The following is a 24,244-nucleotide window of genomic DNA, read 5'->3' as shown; positions in this document are numbered from 1 at the left end:
AGGGACCAACAATCATTACGCACTGGTAGGAAATGTCTTCATTCTTAACGGTGCAACTTTATGTCAACTTACTTTGAAATATCGTTCAGATTCCAAGTTTTTTTTTTGGTACATGTATTTAAAAAAAAAATATTTGTTATTCAAATATTACACTGTATATAACTTGCGTTTTGTAGTACAATATTTGTTTTTAATGGTTTCTGAGGCAATATACCAGAAATTTGTATGACTATCACAAATATTGTTCAGTTGCATGCTGTGTCCTGTACATGTATATACTATGCATGAATATAAGTGATCAGCTATCAACGGTGATGTCTATGCTATGTTCTCAGTCTAGGTAAATTCCAAACATTCTGCAGTAATACGCTGATGCTGTGACAAGAATACTGTGACGTTTTAGATAACAGAACAGCATATGGGACAATTTTATGGAAGCCATTCTCCCAACCAAGAGTCATAATGGGCATAATGTACCCTACTTTTCAATGTTCAGCAGGCTGCTGACAATTTGTATGACCATCACCAATATTTTTTAGTTGTATGTTGTCACTTGTACAGTGAGCGACGGTGATGTCTATGCACAACAACAATCTGGCAGATACGTTTGCTTTTGATGATTTTTAGCACTGAAATAGCAGCCAATTGGCAGTCTTCAATTGGATCATGAAACAAATACATGTGCGTGTACATGATGTGATTTATGATGTATGTGTGAAATATGAATGTCATGTTTCGTCTGGTATACAGGTGTGGACGAACAGACATAGGTAAAATTGCAAGTACCGGTAATTATTTGCACACACCTGACTTATTTTGAAATCCAGCATATTAATTCTAAATTTGCATAATAATTAGCTAATTTTAAGTTGTTCGACTGATATATAAACCAAAGAATGTACTTAAAAAAAAAAAGTGGTCTGGGATACTTCACAAACTAGAAATTACCCATTAAATCAATTTCTTCTTTTTAATATTAAATCTGGAGTATTTTTGATAGTACATGTATTATCAGCTACAATTCTATAAAGTAGATTACTTTGACATTGTGCATCTCAAAAAGAGCACTTTATCTATTTGTTTCAGTGAAATCATTATGTACCATTTACCGGTAATATTGCACATGTGTACAATTGAAACAACAAGTAAAATATTTTATTCTTGACGAAGGCATTGGTGCCATCAAAGCACCATGATAGCCGTGTACCACAGTGGATTATCCACCAATCACACAGTAGATACTGCATTAAACTTGACCACAATGTCAAAAACAATATGCGAACATATTATTACCATAAACTGTGTTTCAATGTATCAACATTCAATATATATATATGTACATCTTGCAAGGAACATATCTAATACAAACATTTGTGATCTTTTTCTTCTTCTATTGAAGTATCTTGGTTCTATTTCCTGAGCACAACATTCACAGTTGTTTGCAATTACTTTCTTACTGGGGTTTTGTTATTGAGACACTATCTCTAGCTAGTCATAGAATTTAGTCTTTAGAATAAATTCCAAACATTCTGCAGTAATACACTGATGCTGTGACAAAAATACTTCAATGTTTTACATAACAGAACAGCATATGGAACAATTTTATGGAAGCCATTCTTCCAACCAAGATTTTAACAAATGAGCATAATGTACCCCATACTCCTTTATTCATTGTTCAGTGGGCAGCTGACAAACTTTCTGAGGTTGTTAACCACCAGCATTTGATACACTATTCAGTAACCTTTACAGACTGTGATGTAGATGTTGTATTGTGTAAATGCATTACATTGAGTTACGAATAAATAGAACATTATTGTAATTCAATCTGCTGTTTTTGTATAACCATCAGAGTTAGTTTTGCCAACATTTAATTGGGCTAATCACCATCAATGCGTGACTGACAATAACCAATAAAGCACTCACAATTGAATGAACCATGTTCTTTTCTAAAAGAAATAAAATAGAGCTATCTTTATTGTCATGATTATATCAGGGAAATTTGCATATTCATTATATTCAGTCACGACACTGTTACAGCGAAATTTATTGAGCATTGAGCATCGGGACTGGAATAGATTAAACAAAGCTTCCATTGCTGCAGTGTTTTTGATAGTTGAACTATATGTTGTAAAAAATAATATTTCAATTTTTTTATTAATGTTAAGGATGTCATATCTAGTAATAACTCCCAGGATGACATTTATGTAACAGTAGAACACAATCTTGATAACATTTACCACATATGGTGTAATAATTATGTTGTTACATCGCCTTCATTTCAATATTGAGAAAAAAATGTACAGATATAGTTATCAACAAACAGTAATACACTGTCATAACATTGCATGCAAATCAAAAAGTTGTTTCAAATTCAAGGTCAGAAATTATGCATGAATCAAATCATAATGTAAACACAAACAAATTACAAACAAACAAACAAACTATAAATGAGTATGATATATTTCATCAATTTGGATGCCACTACTGTAAAATACTTTCGCTTGGAATTAATTTTCACTATTTTCGCTGAAGGAATGATTAAGTGAAAATAAAATCCAGCGAATATACCTTTTTACCTTTATTTTACATTCAACTTGTAAAAAATCAGTGAAAATAATGTCCATACAAAATACCCAAAATGACTTTTCAGGGAAAATTAACTCTAGCTAAAATAAAGTACTGTAAAAGGGTTAATTATTCACTGGGTTTTAATTTTGCTTATTTCGCTGACTGGAAAATGCGCTAAATTAAAACCCAGTGAATATGTAAAATTGAGCATAGAACACATTATCTATTATTAAATGAAACCCACTGAATATGCCTAAAATGCTAAATCAGTAAAATTTAAACCCAGTGAAAATTAGTCATTTTACAGTATTCATCACTGATGGCAGTCGATTAGTTCCATCAGCAAAATTCAGGTAAATAATAATTTTCTCTGGCTGAGATAACCCAATATAGCCACTTACGAATACCTGTATGGATTTGGCCAGACGTCTTTCTCATTGGAAAAGTGTACATTTGAACACTTTTTTTTGGAAACTATGATACATATGAAATGACAACACAGAGAGAACCTTGTAAAATAGCATTTCACAACTATTTTGGGAAATTCTTGTATAATTCACTGCATAATAAAAATGTAATTTTTTTATATTTTAAAATGCCATTCACCACATTTACGAGTTATGTGTTTTGAAACACCACCCACCACATTTTATGGGATGCTGTACCCACCATTTTGAAACATCCACCATGAGTCCTGTGTATTGTAACACAACCTACCACATTTTATAGAACCACGTGTATTGAAACAACATCGCCATAATCTATAGGATCCTGTATTTTAAAAACCACCCACTATCTTCTATGGGTTCCTATTCCCATAAACACAGGCTTCCACATTCTATAGGATCCTGTATTTTGAACCACCACCCACCATGTTCTATGGGCTCTTGTATTTTGAACCACCCACCACATTCTATTGGAAGTCCTGTGTAATGTAATACAACCTATCACATTCTATGGGATCCTTCATTTTGAAACACCTCCCACCTTGTTCTATGCGTTTTGAAACACCACCACCACATTCTATGGGATCCTGCATTGTGAAACACCACCACCACATTCTATGGGAGTCCTGTATTTTTAAACACCACCCACTACATTCTATTGGAGTCCTGTATTTTAAAACACCACCCACTACATTCTATTGGAGTCCTGTATTTTAAAACACCACCCACTACATTCTATTGGAGTCCTGTATTTTTAAACACCACCCACTACATTCTATTGGAGTCCTGTATTTTTAAACACCACCCACTACATTCTATTGCAGTCCTGTATTTTAAAACACCACCCACTACATTCTATTGGAGTCCTGTATTTTTAAACACCACCCACTACATTCTATTGGAGTCCTGTATTTTAAAACACCACCCACTACATTCTATTGGAGTCCTGTATTTTAAAACACCACCCACTACATTCTATTGAAGTCCTGTATTTTTAAACACCACCCACTACATTCTATTGGAGTCCTGTATTTTAAAACACCACCCACTACATTCTATTGGAGTCCTGTATTTTAAAACACCACCCACTACATTCTATTGGAGTCCTGTATTTTTAAACACCACCCACTACATTCTATTGGAGTCCTGTATTTTTAAACACCACCCACTACATTCTATTGGAGTCCTGTATTTTTAAACACCACCCACTACATTCTATTGGAGTACTGTATTTTTAAAACACCACCCACTACATTCTATTGGAGTCCTGTATTTTAAAACACCAACCACTACATTCTATTGGAGTCCTGTATTTTTAAACACCACCCACTACATTCTATTGGAGTCCTGTATTTTAAAACACCACCCACTATATTCTATTGGAGTCCTGTATTTTAAAACACCACCCACTACATTCTATTGGAGTCCTGTATTTTAAAACACCACCACCACATTCTATGGGAGTCCTGTATTTTTAAACACCACCCACTACATTGTATTGGAGTCCTGTATTTTTAAACACCACCCACTACATTCTATTGGAGTCTTGTATTTTAAAACACCACCCACTACATTCTATTGGAGTCCTGTATTTTAAAACACCACCCACTACATTCTATTGGAGTCCTGTATTTTTAAACACCACCCACTACATTCTATTGGAGTCCTGTATTTTTAAACACCACCCACTACATTCTATTGGAGTCCTGTATTTTAAAACACCACTCACTACATTCTATTGAAGTCCTGTATTTTAAAACACCACCACTACATTCTATTGGAGTCCTGTATTTTAAAACACCACCCACTACATTCTATTGGAGTCCTGTATTTTTAAACACCACCCACTACATTCTATTGGAGTTCTAATGAAAATGCATGCTTCAAAAAGCAAACTACCACATTCTATTGGAGTCCTGTATTTTAAAACACCACCACTACATTCTATTGGAGTCCTGTATTTTAAAACACCACCACTACATTCTATTGGAGTCCTGTATTTTAAAACACCACTCACTACATTCTATTGAAGTCCTGTATTTTAAAACACCACCACTACATTCTATTGGAGTCCTGTATTTTAAAACACCACTCACTACATTCTATTGAAGTCCTGTATTTTAAAACACCACCACTACATTCTTTTGGAGTCCTGTATTTTAAAACACCACCACTACATTCTATTGGAGTCCTGTATTTTAAAACACCACCCACTACATTCTATTGAAGTCCTGTATTTTTAAACACCACCCACTACATTCTATTGGAGTCCTGTATTTTTAAACACCACCCACTACATTCTATTGGAGTCCTGTATTTTAAAACACCACCCACTACATTCTATTGAAGTCCTGTATTTTTAAACACCACCACTACATTCTATTGGAGTCCTGTATTTTAAAACACCACCCACTACATTCTATTGAAGTCCTGTATTTTTAAACACCACCCACTACATTCTATTGGAGTTCTAATGAAAATGCATGCTTCAAAAAGCAAACTACCACATTCTATTGCAGTTCTTTGTATTGAAACACAACCAAACATTAGGGGGGAGTTCTAGAAAAGAAATAAGTCAGTACACAGGAAGTAATTGTATTTAATTTTATCTATGACGGTACCATATTATATACATGATGAAATGTTAAATAAAATTCATTAAAAACTTCTTAATCTTCAACAAAGTCTTCTCCAAGTTCAAGGTCATCAATGTCTTGAAAAAGAGATTCATCCACCACAACATTATCATCTGAAAGAGACAATGAGGTCATCACTCAAGTTTTCAAAACATAGTTTAATACAGTGATCAATATATAGTGTCCAATACGGTGTGCTATGCACAGTGTTCAATACAGTGTTCAATGCAAAGTGTCAAATGCAGTGTTCAATGTAAAGTGTCCAATACAGTGTTCAATGCAAAGTGTCTAATACAGTGTTCAATGCAAAGTGTCAAATACAGTGTTCAATGCAAAGTGTCAAATATAGTGTTCAATGCAAAGTGTCAAATACAGTGTTCAATGCAAAGTGTCAAATACAGTGTTCAATGCAAAGTGTCTAATACAGTGTTCAATGCAAAGTGTCTAATACAGTGTTCAATGCAAAGTGTCTAATACAGTGTTCAATGCAAAGTGTCTAATACAGTGTTCAATGCAAAGTGTCTAATACAGTGTTCAATGCAAAGTGTCTATTACAGTGTTCAATGCAGTGTCCAATACAGTGTTCAATGCAGTGTCCAATACAGTGTTCATGGCAGTGTCCAATACAGTGTTCAATGCAGTGTCCAATACAGTGTCCAATGCAAAGTGTCCAATGCAAAGTGTCCAATGCAAAGTGTCCAATACAGTGTCCAATGCAAAGTGTCCAATGCAAAGTGTCCAATACAGTGTCCAATGCAAAGTGTCCAATACAGTGTCCAATGCAAAGTGTCCAATACAGTGTCCAATACAGTGTCCAACAGTGTCCTATACAGTGTTCAATGCAAAGTATCCAATACAGTGTTCAATGCAAAGTGTCCAATGCAAAGTGTCCAATGCAAAGTGTCCAATACAGTGTCCACTACAGTGTCCACTACAGTGTCCACTACACAGTGTCCACTACACAGTGTCCAATACACAGTGTCCAATACAGTGTCCAATACAGTGTTCAATGCAGTGTCCAATACAGTGTTCAATGCAGTGTCCAATACAGTGTTCAATGCAGTGTCCAATACAGTGTTCAATGCAAAGTGTCCAATGCAAAGTGTTCAATGCAAAGTGTCTAATACAGTGTTCAATGCAGTGTCCAATACAGTGTTCAATGCAGTGTCCAATACAGTGTTCAATGCAGTGTCCAATACAGTGTTCAATGCAGTGTCCAATACAGTGTTCAATGCAGTGTCCAATACAGTGTTCAATGCAAAGTGTCCAATGCAAAGTGTCCAATACAGTGTCCAATGCAAAGTGTCCAATGCAAAGTGTCCAATACAGTGTCCAATGCAAAGTGTCCAATACAGTGTACAATGCAAAGTGTCCAATACAGTGTCCAATACAGTGTCCAACAGTGTCCTATACAGTGTTCAATGCAAAGTATCCAATACAGTGTTCAATGTAAAGTGTCCTATACAGTGTTCAATGCAAAGTGTCCAATGCAAAGTGTCCACTACAGTGTCCACTACACAGTGTCCACTACACAGTGTCCAATACAGTGTCCAATGCAAAGTGTCCAATACAGTGTCCAATACAGTGTCCAATGCAGTGTCCAATACAGTGTCCAATGCAGTGTCCAATGCAAAGTGTTCAATGCAAAGTGTCCAATGCAAAGTGTTCTATACAAAGTGTTCTATACAAAGTGTTCAATGCAAAGTGTTCAATGCAAAGTGTCCAATGCAAAGTGTCCAATGCAAAATGTCCAATGCAAAATGTCCAATGCAAAAATGAATAAATTGAATTCAATTACTGGACACCATTTTCTTCCAACAATTATAAGAAAATCCCAGATATGATATTATGTGTTCAAATATATGAATACATTTGCAATGAGTTTACCTTCTTCATCAAGAAATGCTTCTTCCACCACATCCAGTGTACCATCTCTTTCAAATAATTGCCGACCTAAAGAGATAAAAATAAAGCATAATAATTGCAGGTCAAAAGTGTTCAACGTACCAGGTTTGTTGGAGTCAACTCTGGCACACCCATCATTTAATTGGAATATACTTTTTGATGGCAAATATGGATGCCAGTTCTTGACATTTTATAATATGGAAATTTTACATAACATGCATTTCTATACTATAATAATATCTTGCAGAGTTAATAAATTTAATTAAAATCTGTTAACACTAATCTGATTGATCTTTAGTTTGAATATTTCATCTTAGATTGGATTTCTAATCTTTCTAATCAGAGTACCAGAGTAGAAGTTACTGAATGTAATAGTGAATTGTAAATAAACATCAATAATACCTGTGAGCTTTTTGTCTTTATTATTGTCTTCATTTGACGCTTGTCTCTTTTTATCCTCAATTTCTTTGTCAAATTTTGCTTTCCACGCTAAAAACGTTTCAATTGTGACTGGAGTACCAACAAACTTCTTGGCCTGCAATGATGATAAAAACTTAATAAAACACAGGACACATTTTACCAGCGATTCACACATTTGTTTTCAACTAAATTTTTAGTGCTTAAGATTCTGGGTAACAATTTGAGAAGTTGTGAGCTTACCTCTTCAGCTTCTGCTTTTGTTTTTTCTTCTTGTTCTATTCTTTCTTTTTCATCTTTTTCAATTTGTTTTATTTCATCTACTTTTTCATTTAATCTTTCTTGTACTGCTGAGACCAAAGTAAATACCATAGCCATCCCTAAATTCTCTTCTACCTGAATGTGAAAACATTTATTGATATTTTTTAAATCCACAGCTAACAAATCTTCATCAATGACATAATGCCGACCATTTTTTGTGAAAGTGGAAAAATAATAAATATGAAAAAAAAAGTGGAATAACAAATTGTGAGAGTATTCAGCATGAGCAGCTCCCTGGTAAGATCAGTTTCTCATTCGATGAAAGGGCAGCTCACCCTTGTTTTTGGCATATTTGTAAAAATAAACAAGCAGCCTCTCGGCTGAGATAACTCCGCTGTTAGCAATGCACATTTCAATTAAAGAACAGAAGATATCATTAGAAAATGAACAAAATGTATAGTATCAAAACAATCAGACTTGCGGTTTTCAACAAGAAGGGAAAAATATCACTTTTTACCAAAAATTACAAAAATATTCACCAAAATTAGAGAATTAAAGATATCATTACAAAATGAACAAATCTGAGAGAAGTCCACATGTAGTACTTATATATGTAATATCAAAGCAATTGGACTTGGGGTTTTCAACAAGAAGTCGAAAATATCACTTTTTACCAAAAATGACAAAAATATTCACCACAATTAGAGAATTAAAAATATCATTACAAAATGAACAAATCTGGGAGAGGTCCACATGTATTACCTATATATGTACCGGTAATAGCAAAGCAATTGGACTTGCAGTTTTCAACAAGAAGTTGAAAATATCACTTTTCACCAAAAATGACAAAAATATTCACCAAAATTAGAGAATTGAAGATATCATCATGAAATGAACAAATCTAAGAGAGGTCTACCCAAGGTACATATACACCAAGTATCAAAGCATTCAGGCTCGTAGTTTTCAAGAAGACGACGGACGGCGGACAATCACTCATATGTGACAAAGTTGACAGCGGAGCTAATAAAGAAAACATGAAACATCACGGCATAATTTTTTCAGGAAACCCCAGACCAGATCTATTAGAGAGAGGTGCATGTATACAAATGATGTTCCGAGTTGAGCATACTACCTGCGTTTTCACTGAAGCTTTCGTCAACTTGATATGTTTTTTTTCCACATGAACTCAAATGTTTTTAAATTTTGTTGTTTTAGTACTCGATATTCACAATCTAAGGGGCCCTTTTCTCATTTTGGATACAGACATTAATTTTTATTGTTGCAACTTTTTGAATCGAGTCTCACAATTTAAATGTAACATGTAGCATGAAACACTCAACTTGCATAATTGCTACATTGTTCACAAAAAATAAGATAACAGTTAACTCTGCAATCAATCAATTAACAATCAATCAAATAACTCACTTGTTCTTGTAAAAGTTGTAAAATGGATGAAATATCCTCTTCATCTAGATTATCTGCTGATATCACCTCCATGACGGGACCTTCATCTGGATATCTTGGCGTGTATGTAAATTGCAATGTAACCGTGATAGCTGAAAACAATTGTCATTCTATATGTAGCAAAACCATGTGCTTTTTAAATTCAACAGTAACATACAGTAAAAGCATGCATCATTCACTGGTTTTTAGTTTCTCTATTTCGCTGACTTGTAAAATTAAATACACAGGAACATGTAAAATAACCAAAGAACTCATTGATTCCTTGCCAAGTATGTGAACTTAAATTAAAACCCAGTAAAATTGTTCAAAACATCAAAATAATGAAATTAAGTGTCAGTGAAAGTAAACGGTTTTACAGTATGTAGTGAATGTAAAATACAATGTTTGTGTACGTGCAATTCAAACACACGGTGCTAGTCAACTGTAGTGTTTAAAGAAAACAAATTGACAATACCTCGTTGGCCAAAACATGGGCCAATTAACACATCACCTGTTGAATAACTCCATGGATAGACAAAATGAATGGAAAAATAAAACTGCTTCAGCAGACAATGTGTTTACAGCTGGATTTATTTTATGTTGCATTTACGATGTAATATTAAAAAAATTATATTGAATGAAAACTGACAAAGCATGTCCAAAATTTTCAAAAAAAAAGATGGCTGCCAGTCGGCCATTTTGAATCAAATCAATAAACCACTGCATGTGCATATGTCCCACATAAAGGCACTGTACTGTACTGAATTATGCGAAAGCCCTTTCTGCAACCAGATGAAACAATGACAGGAATAATATAAACTCACTAAATTTTGTACATATTTATATACATACAACAAAATAGTACAGTACAAGGTTCGATATTTATTTTCAAATTTGGTACCACCAATTCAAACTTCCGGTGTACTAAATTTATTTCATAAACAGCAAAATTCAGCCACTGGGGTGTATAATATGTTGATGTTGATGAAAAAACAGATGAAAGTTAAGAATACATTTTAGTTGGCTTGCGATTTAAAAAAAAATTTAAGTTGGAAATCCTAATTTTGGACACAAAGGCGATCTATTATCACAAACAAAGAACTACAATGTTTTGGATAGTTTAGGTGTATTTGGACTTACATGTAAGGGGTTCGTCTTTCAAATTAAGTTATGTAAACGCAGGGGTTTCGTTAAGAGCCGGCCGCTGGCCATATGACCAGCCACAAACCCAAAGTGACTGTCTACTTTCTCCCCGACCGCGCTGCAGTGCTTTGCATTGCCGAAAGCCTTTTTATTTATTTTTTGGCCTGCTGTTACAGGATGATGCTTTTTGATACATTTTGATACATTTGTGAAATCCCTGAATTGGTAGATTACTGCTTCCAATTTAAAATGCATCTTCAATTACGTTCAACATCTAATTACCACCAATAGATCAAATATAATAGGTTTACTTTTTTTAAAAACTATCATTGCTCAACTTAGTAGTAACACACACTTCAGGAGTATTTCAACTTATCTAAATGTGTAACAATATACAGGATTGTGAACTGACAATTTTTAGCTCTATCTCTTAAAGCTAATTTGAACAAAGTACTCATGACTTTATCAGGGTTTTTTTTCTAGAAAAAAACTGCAAGAGGGAGCACTGCAATTCAGTTACACCACCAAGTGGGAGAGATGGGGTTCTCCCTACCAGGGTGTGGAGTTTTTGATAATTTTAAGTTAAAATCTATGGCTTCCTTGGAGCCAAAATTACTGTCATACAGGTCACAGTTAAAGACTGTGGCCACATGTGATCCCTGGTCAATCAGAATCCATGACTTCATATTTAAATAGATAAACTAAAATTACTTTAACAATAACCTGTCTATAGTGTATTTAGTATTTTCCCCACAGAACCAATCTAATACCCATGCAAAAGACTTGTGGTTTTAGGGGTTTCAAAGAGTGGTGGTTCAAATAGAAACAAACAAATCTGATGGTCAAAAATGAATATGACTGGGTATTTGGATACCAGACCATCGCTAAATTCAAACCAAGTCTGTTTCAAGTATGGCAATAACATAATTTGTTACTGTTTCTAATCTGCATGTTGCCCATGATGCATCACAATCATACGTACCTGCATCCTCTCCATCTTCATCAGTATTTTCTGACGAGATAATGACTTTGAATCGATGTGGGTCCTCAGACAATGCTGCAATAGACAATAAAAAAAGAAAGCTCAGAAAGAATGTGCTAAAGGTATTGGAGGCTTAAAATACAAATAAGGAATACTGTATTTACTAAATATTTACAGTTAACCACATTATTCATTATTATTGTCTAATATGCAAATTAGGTAATTAATATGCACGGATTTCAAATAGAAAACTAATCAGGGTGTGCATTATCTCAGACATCTATGTACCAAGCTCCATTTAAACCTGTTGCCTGGAACATGAAAAGCAAGTAAAAATTGCTTAAAAAATGCTAATTAATATGCAAATTAAGTAATTAATATGCATGGTACTTCAACCGAAAACTAATCAGATCTGCCCACTATCCCAGAGCATCTATGTACCAAGTTTTATTAAAATCTGATAATTAGTTCTTGAGATATCAGTGAAACAGACACACACGTCTTATCGTTATTGTAATGACAACACATTGGATTAACTTTTAATATAGTTGAATTAACGTTTAATATACCGGTAGTTGCAATATGAACTCGATTAAAATGTGTTCCTATATATGGTTGTGTTTTAATAGAAGTTTAATTAAACTCAGTTACAATGCAATTCAACATAGATTTGCGTTTTAATTAAGTTTAATTAAATAAAAGTTGAATATCCCATGACTGAACATAGAAATGTTTACGAGGCTTAGGTTTATAAAGGGGGAAGGTATGCAACATTTATATTATATTAATATAAATTGAACCATACCTTCCCTCTTTACTTCACAAACTTTTAAATACGATTAAATATTAATATAAATTATGAAAAGATTGAGGGTCGTTACGATGTAGATCCTGACGTCACAAGTCGGTGTAAAGTTAAACACACATAGACGCACTAACTGCAAAGACTCCAAACAATATCATAAAATATATAAATAGTAACATTTCAACATTTTTATCATCAATAAAATATATATTCACACGTACTGCCAAGACTGACGTTTTTCCAGATTGTTGAAGGTGAAACAAAAATAGAAAAGAATGAGCGTAAATGCTTCCATGATGCTTGTAATGCATCAAGTTTTTTGAGAGAATTCAACTTGATATCCATGTGCATAAATGGGAAATGAAGATCTCATTCTATGTGCATGTCAACACACACTGCATATGCTTATACATGCTCAGTATGGTCTTTATTGCTATGCAAGTACATGTACAATATGGGTGACAGTTTCACCACATAGACACTTCATTCATAGCTGTGGGTCTTGTTATGTATTTAGTCTTTGTGATGATATTTTAATCATCTCTAGTACATGAAGACACTGTTCTTCCAGAAATTAGGATTTATCGACACAGAAAGGGTACAGTTCCTCCCATATATTGTGCTCATAAATGTGTAATGCAAAAGCGTACCACGAATGAAAACTACACTATTTTCTCATGATACATCATCAAATCTATCACCAATTGTAAATGTTTTATACACTAAAAAAAAAACAGTGACAAAAACAAAACAATCTGATGATATTTTTTCTGGGCTTCTGGACTTCTGTGACTGTTTGTGTTAAATGAGGAACAATATTATGTAACTAAATGATATCACTTTAGTAGGGCATTTCTAGTAAAGTGGAACAGCAACAACACCAGGAAACTGCTTGTTGCGTCCCTTTGGTATTTAGTGTTTTTTTTTCCTTTAAATACATGCAGATGGAAGCCAATAGGTGATTTTCCGTACAACTTCGGGATCTCGCAAATTGTGTGAAAGACGCACTCCGAACGCCTGCCGCAAAAATCGAAAGATTTGATTTTGAACTCAAATTTCTTTATTTTGTAGCTCACATCGAAAGGCCCATCTTTGACAGGGAAATATTCTGTTTGAATACCCTTACTTCATTAAAATTGAACATAATAAAATGTGTACAGCACATTATTAAGCATGTTCACCTCAGACCATTTTTGATAGCATTTGTGCTTATTTTCAAAGTGTGAAATATGCACGTTTTACAGCTCATTTTTGTTTGTGCAACCAAACATTGTTGTGTTCTAGTGCTGCTATCGGTTAAGAACTACTTTAGATTGATGTGCGCAGAATGGGATCCCTTTTAAACATTCCAAAATCATGAGAGTTCGCTTCTCGGTAGATCTTCATTGAATTCCCTAATTTTATATTCTCGCACCCTCCAAGGGCTAGTAACTCAATTCTTCAATATTTTACGCTAACGTTTTCGCACCTTAAACATTTTCTGGAAGATTTGGCAAAAAAATAAGAACAGTAATGCATATTAATTTTGAATATGTATTTTCTCAGCAGACAACACAAGTAACTAGAACTCCGTACATGATCATGTGTCAGGGTCAAAGAACGCACACACATGCGATCCCCCGACCATGGTTCGTGTCTTGTCAGGACAGTCCGACCCCGACACATAGTCATGTAAACCACCGTCCCTCATTTGTTGAGCGGCGGTGAGTTATGACGCACGAAGGGTAGACTGCTCAGCTCGCGAGTGAGTGACATGCGCCAGCCTACTGTGTACTGTGTGGTGTGTATTTACAGACAGGGACATACCGGTGAATTCGTCTGGGTAAATTGATGCCAACGCTTCGATTTCATTATTCTGCTCTTCCTGGTAGTCTGTCATGAGTTACCAGTATGTTGCTGGGAATTTGTTCTTCGCAAAAAGTAATTACAGGCGTGAAATTTCATACGCAGTTCCAACCACATGTGTAAAACTCAGTTTCCGGAAGTACAACTCTAAGATCTCGCAAATTCTCGCAGCCCGTCATTCAAGTTCTATTCATCAAACCGCACATTTAACACTGGATATTTACAGTTAACTAATACTGAACTGTTAGTTTCTAAATTCCATAGCAAGTGAAGTTGCCTTGACAACAGTTTATAAGTTTACTGAATTAAAAATTAAAGTCTCGAAAAGTACGAGTTTTCAAACTGGACGAGACTATATTTACAGAATATAGGTAATATTGAAACTATGGGGTGCACAGTGATCGCTTAAAAAGATATAATTCGTGACGTAAATAATGACAAGTATAAAGTAAAAGATTCAATTTTTAAATTGAATACATTGTCAATACGTTTCAGTGTTGTAAGACATACTGTGTATTGCGATATTAAAAGATATTATAATTACTTCTCCATCTTAAAATAGACGATCTGATAGTTTGTTTCGGGCTGCTTAGGTCATTAGAAAATCTCTCTCTCTCATATTTGAGCTCAGATACTTCCGTGTGTTCTTGAATTTTTCTGAGTGTCTTTCACTGGACTGATCCTCAATTATCCAATAGCTGGTAATAAGTCAACTCTTTATTATTATTATATACAACAAACGGGTAATACAAAAATGGCAAGTGCTGTTAGATTAAGTAATATGCGAAAAATTATTTTGCCCTAGGGAGTGCTGTATATAGGATACGTCGCTGTGGTAGATGTACACAGAGTTGAGGCGGGATCCGCATCATTAACACAGAGAGGAAGATGGCAGAGATGAGTGACCGTGAGAGGAGAAGCAACGTTAACTACTTTGATGCAGCAGACTGTCCGATTGTCAGTGTAGTTGTATACCGCGACAGAGCAGAAGTATGCAGGTCAATTGTCACCGACCTTGAGAAAGGAGACAACGAAGTGGTTCTTAGAAAGCTATCATCGAAAATTGATAAGGACTCTATCAGGTTAGTGGGCGTGCGCGTTTTTTTTTTCTTGGCATGATGACTTGTCATGCCAGCATTTTCCATACAACGGCTGGTTGTACCACAGTAGTTAAATGGCCCCTCGATGCTAATGAGAAACCCTGCTGTACTTTTTTTAGAAAGTTTTGTATCACATGATATTTTTTTTAAAAATACTGGCTAGTAGCTGTTTAAAACTGTTGAAACCTAAACTTGGATTTTGTTTTCAATTGAATCAAAATGTATACATTTTTTTCACATTTCTGTGAATTTTGTTTTAAATCAGTTGTATTTTTAGCTCCGCTGTCGACTTTGTCGAGCGGAGCTTATCATATGAGTGATTGTCCGTCGTCGTCCGTCGTCGTCGTCCGTGTCAATGTTTTACTTTTTCGACTTCTTCTTGAAAACTACAAGCCTAAATGCTTTGATACTTGGTGTATATGTACCTTGGGTAGACCTCTCTTAGGTTTGTTCATTTCATGTTGATATCTTTAATTCTCTAATTTTGGTGAATATTTTTGTCATTTTTGGTAAAAACTGATATTTTCGACTTCTTGTTAAAAACCGCAAGTGCAATTGCTTTGATACTACATATATAGGTACTAAATGTGGATCTCTCTCAGATTTGTTCATTTTGTAATGATATCTTTAGTTCTCTAATTTTGGTGAATATTTTTGTAATTTTTGGTAAAAAGTGATATTTTCGACTTCTTGTTAAAAACCGCAAGTGCAATTGCTTTGATATTACATATATAGGTACTACATGTGGACCTCTCTCAGATTTGTTCATTTTGTAATGATATCTTTAATTCTCTAATTTTGGTGAATATTTTTGTCATTTTTTGGTGAAAAGTGATATTTTCGACTTCTTATTAAAAACCGCAAGTCCAATTGCTTTGATACTACATATATAGGTACTACATGTGGACCTCTCTCATATTTGTTCATTTTGTAATGATATCTTCAATTCTCTAATTTTGGTGAACATTTTTGTAATTTTTGGTAAAAAGTGATATTTTCGACTTCTTGTTGAAAACCGCAAGTCCAATTGCTTTGATATTACATATATAGGTACTACATGTGGACCTCTCTCATATTTGTTCATTTTGTGATGATATCTTCAATTCTCTAATTTTGGTGAATATTTTTGTAATTTTTGGTAAAAAGTGATATTTTCGACTTCTTGTTAAAAACTGTAAGTCCGATTGCTTTGATACTATACATATTGTTCATTTTCTAATGATGTCTTCAGTTCTTTAATTGCCATGTGCATTTCTAACAGCGGAGCTATCTCAGCCGACAGGCTGCTTGTTTATTAATTGTTATCTATTTTAGTATTTAAAAAAAACAAAAAAACACAAAAACGCAATTTTTATTAATTGTTCTTTTAGTATTTTGTAAAAAAAAAAAACACGAATGCGTAATTTTCAAGGTGTATGTAAAGAAACAAGTATTTATTGTTTTTTAGTATACAAATATGTTTGTAAATATTTCAAGAAAACTGGTTACTATTTTTGATAGATTTGATATTTTATGCATATTTCAATGATTGAGTTCAAAACAAAAATTATCTGGTCATTGGTTTTTGTTACATAACTGTATAATGGGGTAATTAAGTGAAAGTTCATATGTCAAAGTTCTTTTATGCATGTAAATTATTAATCTTGTGTAACCTTGACAGAAATAGAGCAATTAAGTCAAAAATGAAAAATGTATATTTTTTACTCCATTAATCAAATGCAACTGAACATATTACTATCGACACAACAAGCCCATTCCTTTCATTTTTTAGAAACATTTTTTAATTTCAAGGCAGTTGAAACTAACAAGTCATTCAATGAGTGTGCCATAACGTCATTTTAAAATGACATTGGTCAATACACCAGGTTTCGTGAAGTTGCAAATTTGTTATATTTGTTAAAAAATATTTATAATGTGTATGAATATCAAATGATGATGTGCAACATCTTGACCAATCACAGGCCTTAAACTCACAGGCGTATAAACTGCGGCCTGTTAACCTTCAACCTCTTCTTAAACATTTGGTTTGCTTTCATGATTTAACATTTTTAAAAATTTAATGAGATCTATCTATCTTTTGCGCTCATGGCAGAAATCAGCCAATGATTGAAGACCCCCCACAATTACCCTTGGGTAATGATACCAAATGGTTTCCACAACCAAAGATTAATTAGATTTGAATAAAGTGTGTGAATTTTTTAGGATAATGTTAAATGTATTTAATTGTTCTTAAAACAAATGCATGCCTTCATGAAACCCATTGTTTTAACATGCCATTCATATTTATGTTTATGAAATAATGGGAATGGGTTTGTTGTATTGGTTTCATAGTAAAGGCCATCTATATTTAAATGAATTTCACTATTTGAAACTTGTTCAAATTTAATCACTGCTTGCAGAATGATATGGTGTATAAGACTCAATGACTTTTGTATGACATCTAATAATGACAACAAAAATTGCAATCACTATGCCAGTTGTCAATAATTTATTTTGTTATTGCTATTCGCACACAGTCATTTGACATGCAACTTGTCAGGTTTTTAGGTTTTTACATGACCTCATCCTATATTTGATTAGGAAACAATAGTTGTATTACATTAGTTGATCTGTTGACGAGTTAGCTCTCCAACAGTCCAGTTAACGGGCTGAAAAACCACTGCAACACTGTTGCATACTTTCACATTGTTTTATTTTTAACTGTTATTGCAATAAACGAGGGAACAAATATTTGTGTATTTAAAAGTTGTGGAGCCAGTGCTATATCCTATCTTGTAAATTTAACTAATGATTCGCTTTTATTGATGTGATGTGATGTGTAACATGATCATGCAACAGTTTGTCATTGCATGAGGTGTAATTGTTGTTTGATGTACATGTAATTGTAGTTCACTTGAAACATAGTACACTTTTAACAGAAGGATAATCAAAGAGGCTACTATCAGATTACTGATAAAAATGTTCAACTTCATGTCAAGAAATAATTATGTCTGAAAACTAGACGTATTTGTATCATAAGGAAGCCATATTTGTGTACGATATGTCACATCACAGGGAAGCCCTGCGTGTGTATATGTCAGAATTTACTATTACTAGTTGCTTTACAGGAAGGCCATTATTACTATTGCTTCTGGCTTCTGAAATATTACTAAAACTATATTTGCATGAATTATGTAATAATATGGTATTAAAATAAATAATGATGTTTTATTATTTGTTACACAATGAAGACACACATGTTCCCATCGAATAATTTGCATAATACCCAGAATTCAATGCATTCTGTATCACATGATCCAAAATGTATCTGGTATTTCATGTTGATTGCATATTTATTGATTTATTTTTGAAAACAAAATATATTTTGTCTAATTTTTTAAACTGTTTCAAGCTTGTGATTTCGAACAGGTTAGCATGCAAATATAAGGAATGTATTTTTCAATATATTGCTTAATTTTTGGTCAAAACTGATCTCTTACCATTTAAAAATTATGTTCAATTCAATCATTATTAGCCATATTCTTACTAATAATATCAATTTCTAATATTTTTGTTTGCATACTATGAAAAACCATTATTCTATTGGATTTATTATATAGCAATATGACACATAGTATAGATTTCATTTTAATGTAAATATTCAGCAAAGTAATGGATTAATACGAAAGCACTTACGTTAGTATTGATCTATGCTGATATGCTCTCCTTTCTCATGCGCATGGATTTTAATGTCTAATGTGATAACATTTGAAGTGCAATACTGTCATGATTACGATATCCCACTAAAAATAAAACTGACTTGATTATAGAATGTATTAGAGCATGTGAAATGAATCAACGTGCGCAAACAATATTGTTATTTTGCTGTGACTTTTCAGTGATTTGCTGTTAAACTCCGAGGAAGATTATACCCTGAACAAAACTCAAGCATTGTCATGAATAAGGAATCCCATGAAGTTATGCTAGGGAGATGGAATTTGATATAAATAAATGGGATTTTTATATTGTATTTGTGTGTGATATCACATTACAAGTATATCTCTGGTATTCTTTTAAGCATGAGGTGAGGGATATTATGTTACTAAATCTGAGCGCCTGGTAAACCTGATGTGAAAGCCATGGCTTTGGCAATTGTATATGGAATTGACGTTGTATGTAATGCTATGGTTAAAGGGAAGTTGTCATCAGGCAGTGCATGTACATGTATAATGCATTTTACATGCGTTGTGTATGTTCTTCTGGGTTTCATTAAAAAAATATTATTTTCCCCATAATTTTGAAAAGCTTTTTGTTCAAGACATGTAGTCAATACGAAATTCTCTCCATTTGATTTAAAATTAACCAAGAACTTTAAAAAAAACACATGTAAAATGCTGCACCAAAATTTGGATGGGATTTGCAAGAAATTTAAGCAATTTCACCATAATCATAGTTTATTTAGTATTAAACATGGCCTATAGCTGTACATCAAAAAATGTATTTAAGTCAGACACTAGAAAGCTTACTTAACATGTATATTAATCATAAATGCAAGCCAGTGAAAATATATATTAAATAAATGATGAATGCAACATTCAAGAATTATCTTGCTTTTGTATCTTATTGCCGAAGGTGGGAAACAAATTCGAAAACATGTCAAGATTTTAAACCAGATATCGGTAATACCCTTATTCAGTGTATTTGATCAACAATTTATTAAACACATCAAGCATCACAAATCGTTAACAAGAAACCCAAAACAACTTGGGTGAATATTTCACGGATTTTAAGATCCGTACTGTGATTATCGCAGTTTGTATAATCCACCACCTCACAACAAGAATCATGCGTCAGAGGTTGCAATATCAGTTACTCAAGATGCAGATTGTTGAGACTCGGAGGCTCGGAGCATTGAAACGTACCTGTCCATATAATGAAGCTAATTTACTCTCACTCCTGTAAAACGTGTTAGATCATTAATTTTTCAAAGTAGAAAGAAAGGACATTTTCTGCATTGAAAATGTACATGATAGTTGCTAAATATAAATATAAATATTTCATACCTTTTGTCTATTAATATAAACTAATGGCAATGTGCCTAAAATAGAAAATATTTTATTTGCATGTCCAAGTTATATTCAATGAACAAGAGAATTAGAAAAAAAGAAAAGAAAAAAAAGAGTTGAATTTATGTTAATATGTCTCTACCAATATGTTTATTTTTTACTGCTTTTCTGCACATATTTTAGAGTTTTATGGTGAATGCAAAATAAAATATGTTATTTGTTTTGGCATATAATAATACCAGATTTGTTGTGCCTGTGTCTTACACGTGTAGGTAAAAATTATTTTAATTATTATGAAATCCAAAAATGCTTGTCTTATTTCACTGTTTCTTGTCAGGCAAAAAAAAAGATACGTTTCTTGTTCAACGATTCTTTGTGATTTTTTGTATTTTTTTTTTAAATATCAACAAAGTCGATCTGCGCATATGTGAACAAGATCGCGTGCCACCAATGGCAGGTGTATTTCCTTCCCCTTTTTTTTTTGTTTCAAATAATGTAAAAAACAAACAAACTGGAAACAGGTTTAATTTTGTTTGGTCATAAGAATCGATTTAGCAATGAATATTTGCTCATTTTGTTATAATATCAAAGTTTCTTGTTTGTATTATAGACATCTCTTCTGAGAACAAATTTCTGCCATATATATTTATCACAAAGTATGTAGCTAATTTATTTGGCCATTCTTCTTCTTTACAAACATTGAATAGTTAGTCTACCATAAATTCCTATTGTATGCTATTTTCTTAACATGATTCAATGACACAGTTAAGGTTGTAACTGTTTCCATGACAACGAATATTTTACTGTGCTTTCACTTTAAGTGGTCATTTGAAATAGCAGACAACACAGTCAGTAATCAAGATTTAAGGTGGTACCTAATTTTTGGTTCAAGCCGGAATAATCTTAATACAAAGATTACCCTATAAACACTAAAGTCAAATTTTCTGACCAATCACAAAATAAAACATCATAATTTTTTCTAAAATTTGATCAAGACCAACACATTAAAATATGCACAATTAGTTGAAAAGATATATGGCATGAAATGAAGTACTGTGAAATACATTATTTTAGCGTGAATTAATTTTCGCTGAAAAGGCTTTTTGGCCTTTTCGTATGGAATTTATTTTCACTGATTTTTGATGAGTAGAATGTGAAATATAGGAAAAAAAGTATATTCGCTGGATTTAATTTCACGGAATCATCTCTTCAGCGAAAATAAATTCCAAGCAAAAATAAAGCATTCTACAGTAAGCAGTTCGACATGTAGAGTTGTTTGAGTAGAACTGTCTTGCGATTCCTTCCACTACAGTGACTGTTGTTTAACCATCTAGTCAGCTTTTCATTGAAGTGTGGAATTTGTAATTTGATTCACAATAATGTACTTCAAATACAAGACTCTTACCATTCAGAATGAGTAAATAAATTTAAAAAAAATGAACAGTAAATCTGTAATTTGAGTTAAAGTACAACACAATGTGTCTATTTGGAATGAGTGAAAAAAATACATGATAAATGGGATAAAATTAAAAATAATGTTTTGAATGCAATTCAAAATAATGTTTTGAATGCAAAAATAACAATATTTGATTTATAAAATATTGAAATCACTAGAATATAATTATTTGTATGTATGGGTAAACCCAGGACACGTGTGTATTATCAGTTTGCTACTGTGTTTGCTACCAAAATAAGGGTTATATCACAGTCACTCTACTAGGAGAGTGACTGTGGTTATATGTTGTGAAAAATCTTACCCCAATGTTTTTATCAAGATGCAATAACAAAAACATTCATTCTTCCCAAGTTATTCACATTGTCCCTTTAAACAATATGCTAACCTGATGTCTTTAATTTATCTGTGGAATGACAACATGGCATTTTTAAATGATGAACATATTCTCCAAATAATTAGAGTATATTCCCAGAGATCACCAAATCATCTGTATAAATTAGTTAATTCATTGTTTGTAATAAATCTGAAATAATTTACCATGCCGACTAGCAATGGTTAGTGTCAAGCAACCCAACCCCTCCTCCTGGATTGGCAAAGGGTTAGTACATGTCTGCAGCGCTTGTGAGCAAAATTATTCTGCCTGAAGTAAATATAAATATAAAATGAACACAATTTAAAATTGTTGCTGGCTGGTTAAGAGCATTATGGCAAACATCACAGTACCACCTATCTTGACATAAAAAAACAACTTGTTAGACTTGTCGTACATGATCAACTGAATTTAGTGCTAACAAAGAATTTACAAATTAAATTTCAAACAGTGTAATTAAATATATAAAAAATATCACGGATGAAAGAGATAATAATTAAATATCTAAGTGAGTAAAATTTAAGAAAATTATTCAGTTTGCTGAAGATTATTACTGTAAATTGATAAAGTGTCACGTACTATCCCGCTTATCATGAATATTCATGCTGAGACTTCTAAATGCACATTGTGTTGAAGCAAAATTAAGTTGGCTGCTTTGTATATACCGGGTGCACTGCCTTACTTAACAAACAATCAGCAAGAAACAAAGTAAGTGGTTTTAATGGAACAGTTAATACAAAAAAACTGGTTAGGCATTGATAATTATGGGAGCCCTGAATCAACCTTGTATATGCAGCCAACATGTAAAACATTTATGCGTTTATGTGAAAGTTGTATTTGAAACCTGCATTTATCAGTGTTGTGTCAATAAATATTATGATATTTTGGGCCTTTATAAGTTTTGTTTTTCACTTTCCTAAACACGTAAAATTATACATATGTTTTTTTGATAATTGATGGCTTTGCTGTTAGCAATGCACATTTCAATTAAAGAATCAGAGCTACATGTATCATCACAAAATGAACAAATCTGATAGAGGTCTACCTGAGGTACATATATGTATAGTATAAAAGCAATCAGACTTGTGATTAATAACAAGAAGTCAAAATTATCATTTTTGACCAAAAATGACAAAAATATTCATCAAAATTAGAGAATTAAAGATATCATCACAAAAATGAACAAATTTAAGAGAGATCTACCGGTACCCATGATACATATACATCAAGTATCATAGCAATCAGATTTGTGGTTTTCAAAAAGAAGTCTAAAAAGTAAAAATTTCGCAGACAAAAAATCAGTAATATGATTAGCTTTGACAGCGAAGCTAAAAACGTGTTATATACCACTTAGTGTTACGAATTCCCTGATGTTGTAACAATGCAATAAAACATGTGTTTCTAGATGCCCTTTACTCTGTCAGGGAGTGAGCATATGAATCTGACAGGTAATTAATTAACTATTGATATGAATTCAGGGCTATAGAATTCTTGCATCAAAATGTATTTATAGGAACACGCTCTTTTTGAACACATTCACAAACAAATTTATACAGAACGTATTTCATTGCTTATTTTCAAACTACCAAATTATAAAACCGCCTGTAAACTTTGAGACTGACTGCGAATAAACAAATTAATAATTTGTTGGTTTCATCGTCTTGCCAGCTGCTCTAACTTTTGTCTCATCTGTTCATCTGTGTATGATCAGCTTATTATTCCCCAATATCCAATCTCTCAAAACACAAGTTTTCATCATCACAAATTATTAAGCATGTATGTAAGCATGTATCTACTCCTGTACTTGCAAGGATTTTAGATG

General features: G+C 33.1%; 2 protein-coding genes across 2 annotated transcripts in view; one reads left to right on the top strand and one right to left on the bottom strand.

Moving 5' to 3' along the window:
• Positions 1-5,604: 5,604 nt before the first annotated feature.
• Positions 5,605-14,591, bottom strand: LOC100379083 (RWD domain-containing protein 1-like). Its single transcript, XM_002741755.4, has 7 exons — positions 14,413-14,591; positions 11,802-11,876; positions 9,659-9,789; positions 8,216-8,368; positions 7,958-8,090; positions 7,538-7,603; positions 5,605-5,763 (listed from the first exon to the last, which is right to left on the bottom strand). Exons 1-7 carry the CDS (start codon positions 14,483-14,485, stop codon positions 5,684-5,686), a joined length of 711 nt encoding a protein of 236 aa, XP_002741801.2. The 5' UTR covers positions 14,486-14,591; the 3' UTR covers positions 5,605-5,683.
• A 477-nt stretch (positions 14,592-15,068) lies between these two features.
• LOC102800475 (protein F37C4.5-like) overlaps positions 15,069-24,244 on the top strand; it is a 91,568-nt gene continuing 82,392 nt past the window's right edge. Inside the window, exons 1-2 of the mRNA XM_085505705.1 lie at positions 15,069-15,152; positions 15,257-15,533. Coding sequence (XP_085361831.1) covers positions 15,340-15,533 — 194 coding nt within the window. The 5' untranslated portion in view covers positions 15,069-15,152; positions 15,257-15,339. The remainder of the gene's footprint in view (positions 15,153-15,256; positions 15,534-24,244) is intronic.

Source organism: Saccoglossus kowalevskii, chromosome 11 (genome assembly GCF_978046115.1).
Source record: "Saccoglossus kowalevskii chromosome 11, keSacKowa6.1, whole genome shotgun sequence".
Lineage (NCBI taxonomy): Eukaryota > Metazoa > Hemichordata > Enteropneusta > Harrimaniidae > Saccoglossus > Saccoglossus kowalevskii.
The sequence above is the reverse complement of the archived record's forward strand: the minus strand, read 5'-3'. Positions and strand labels throughout refer to the sequence as shown.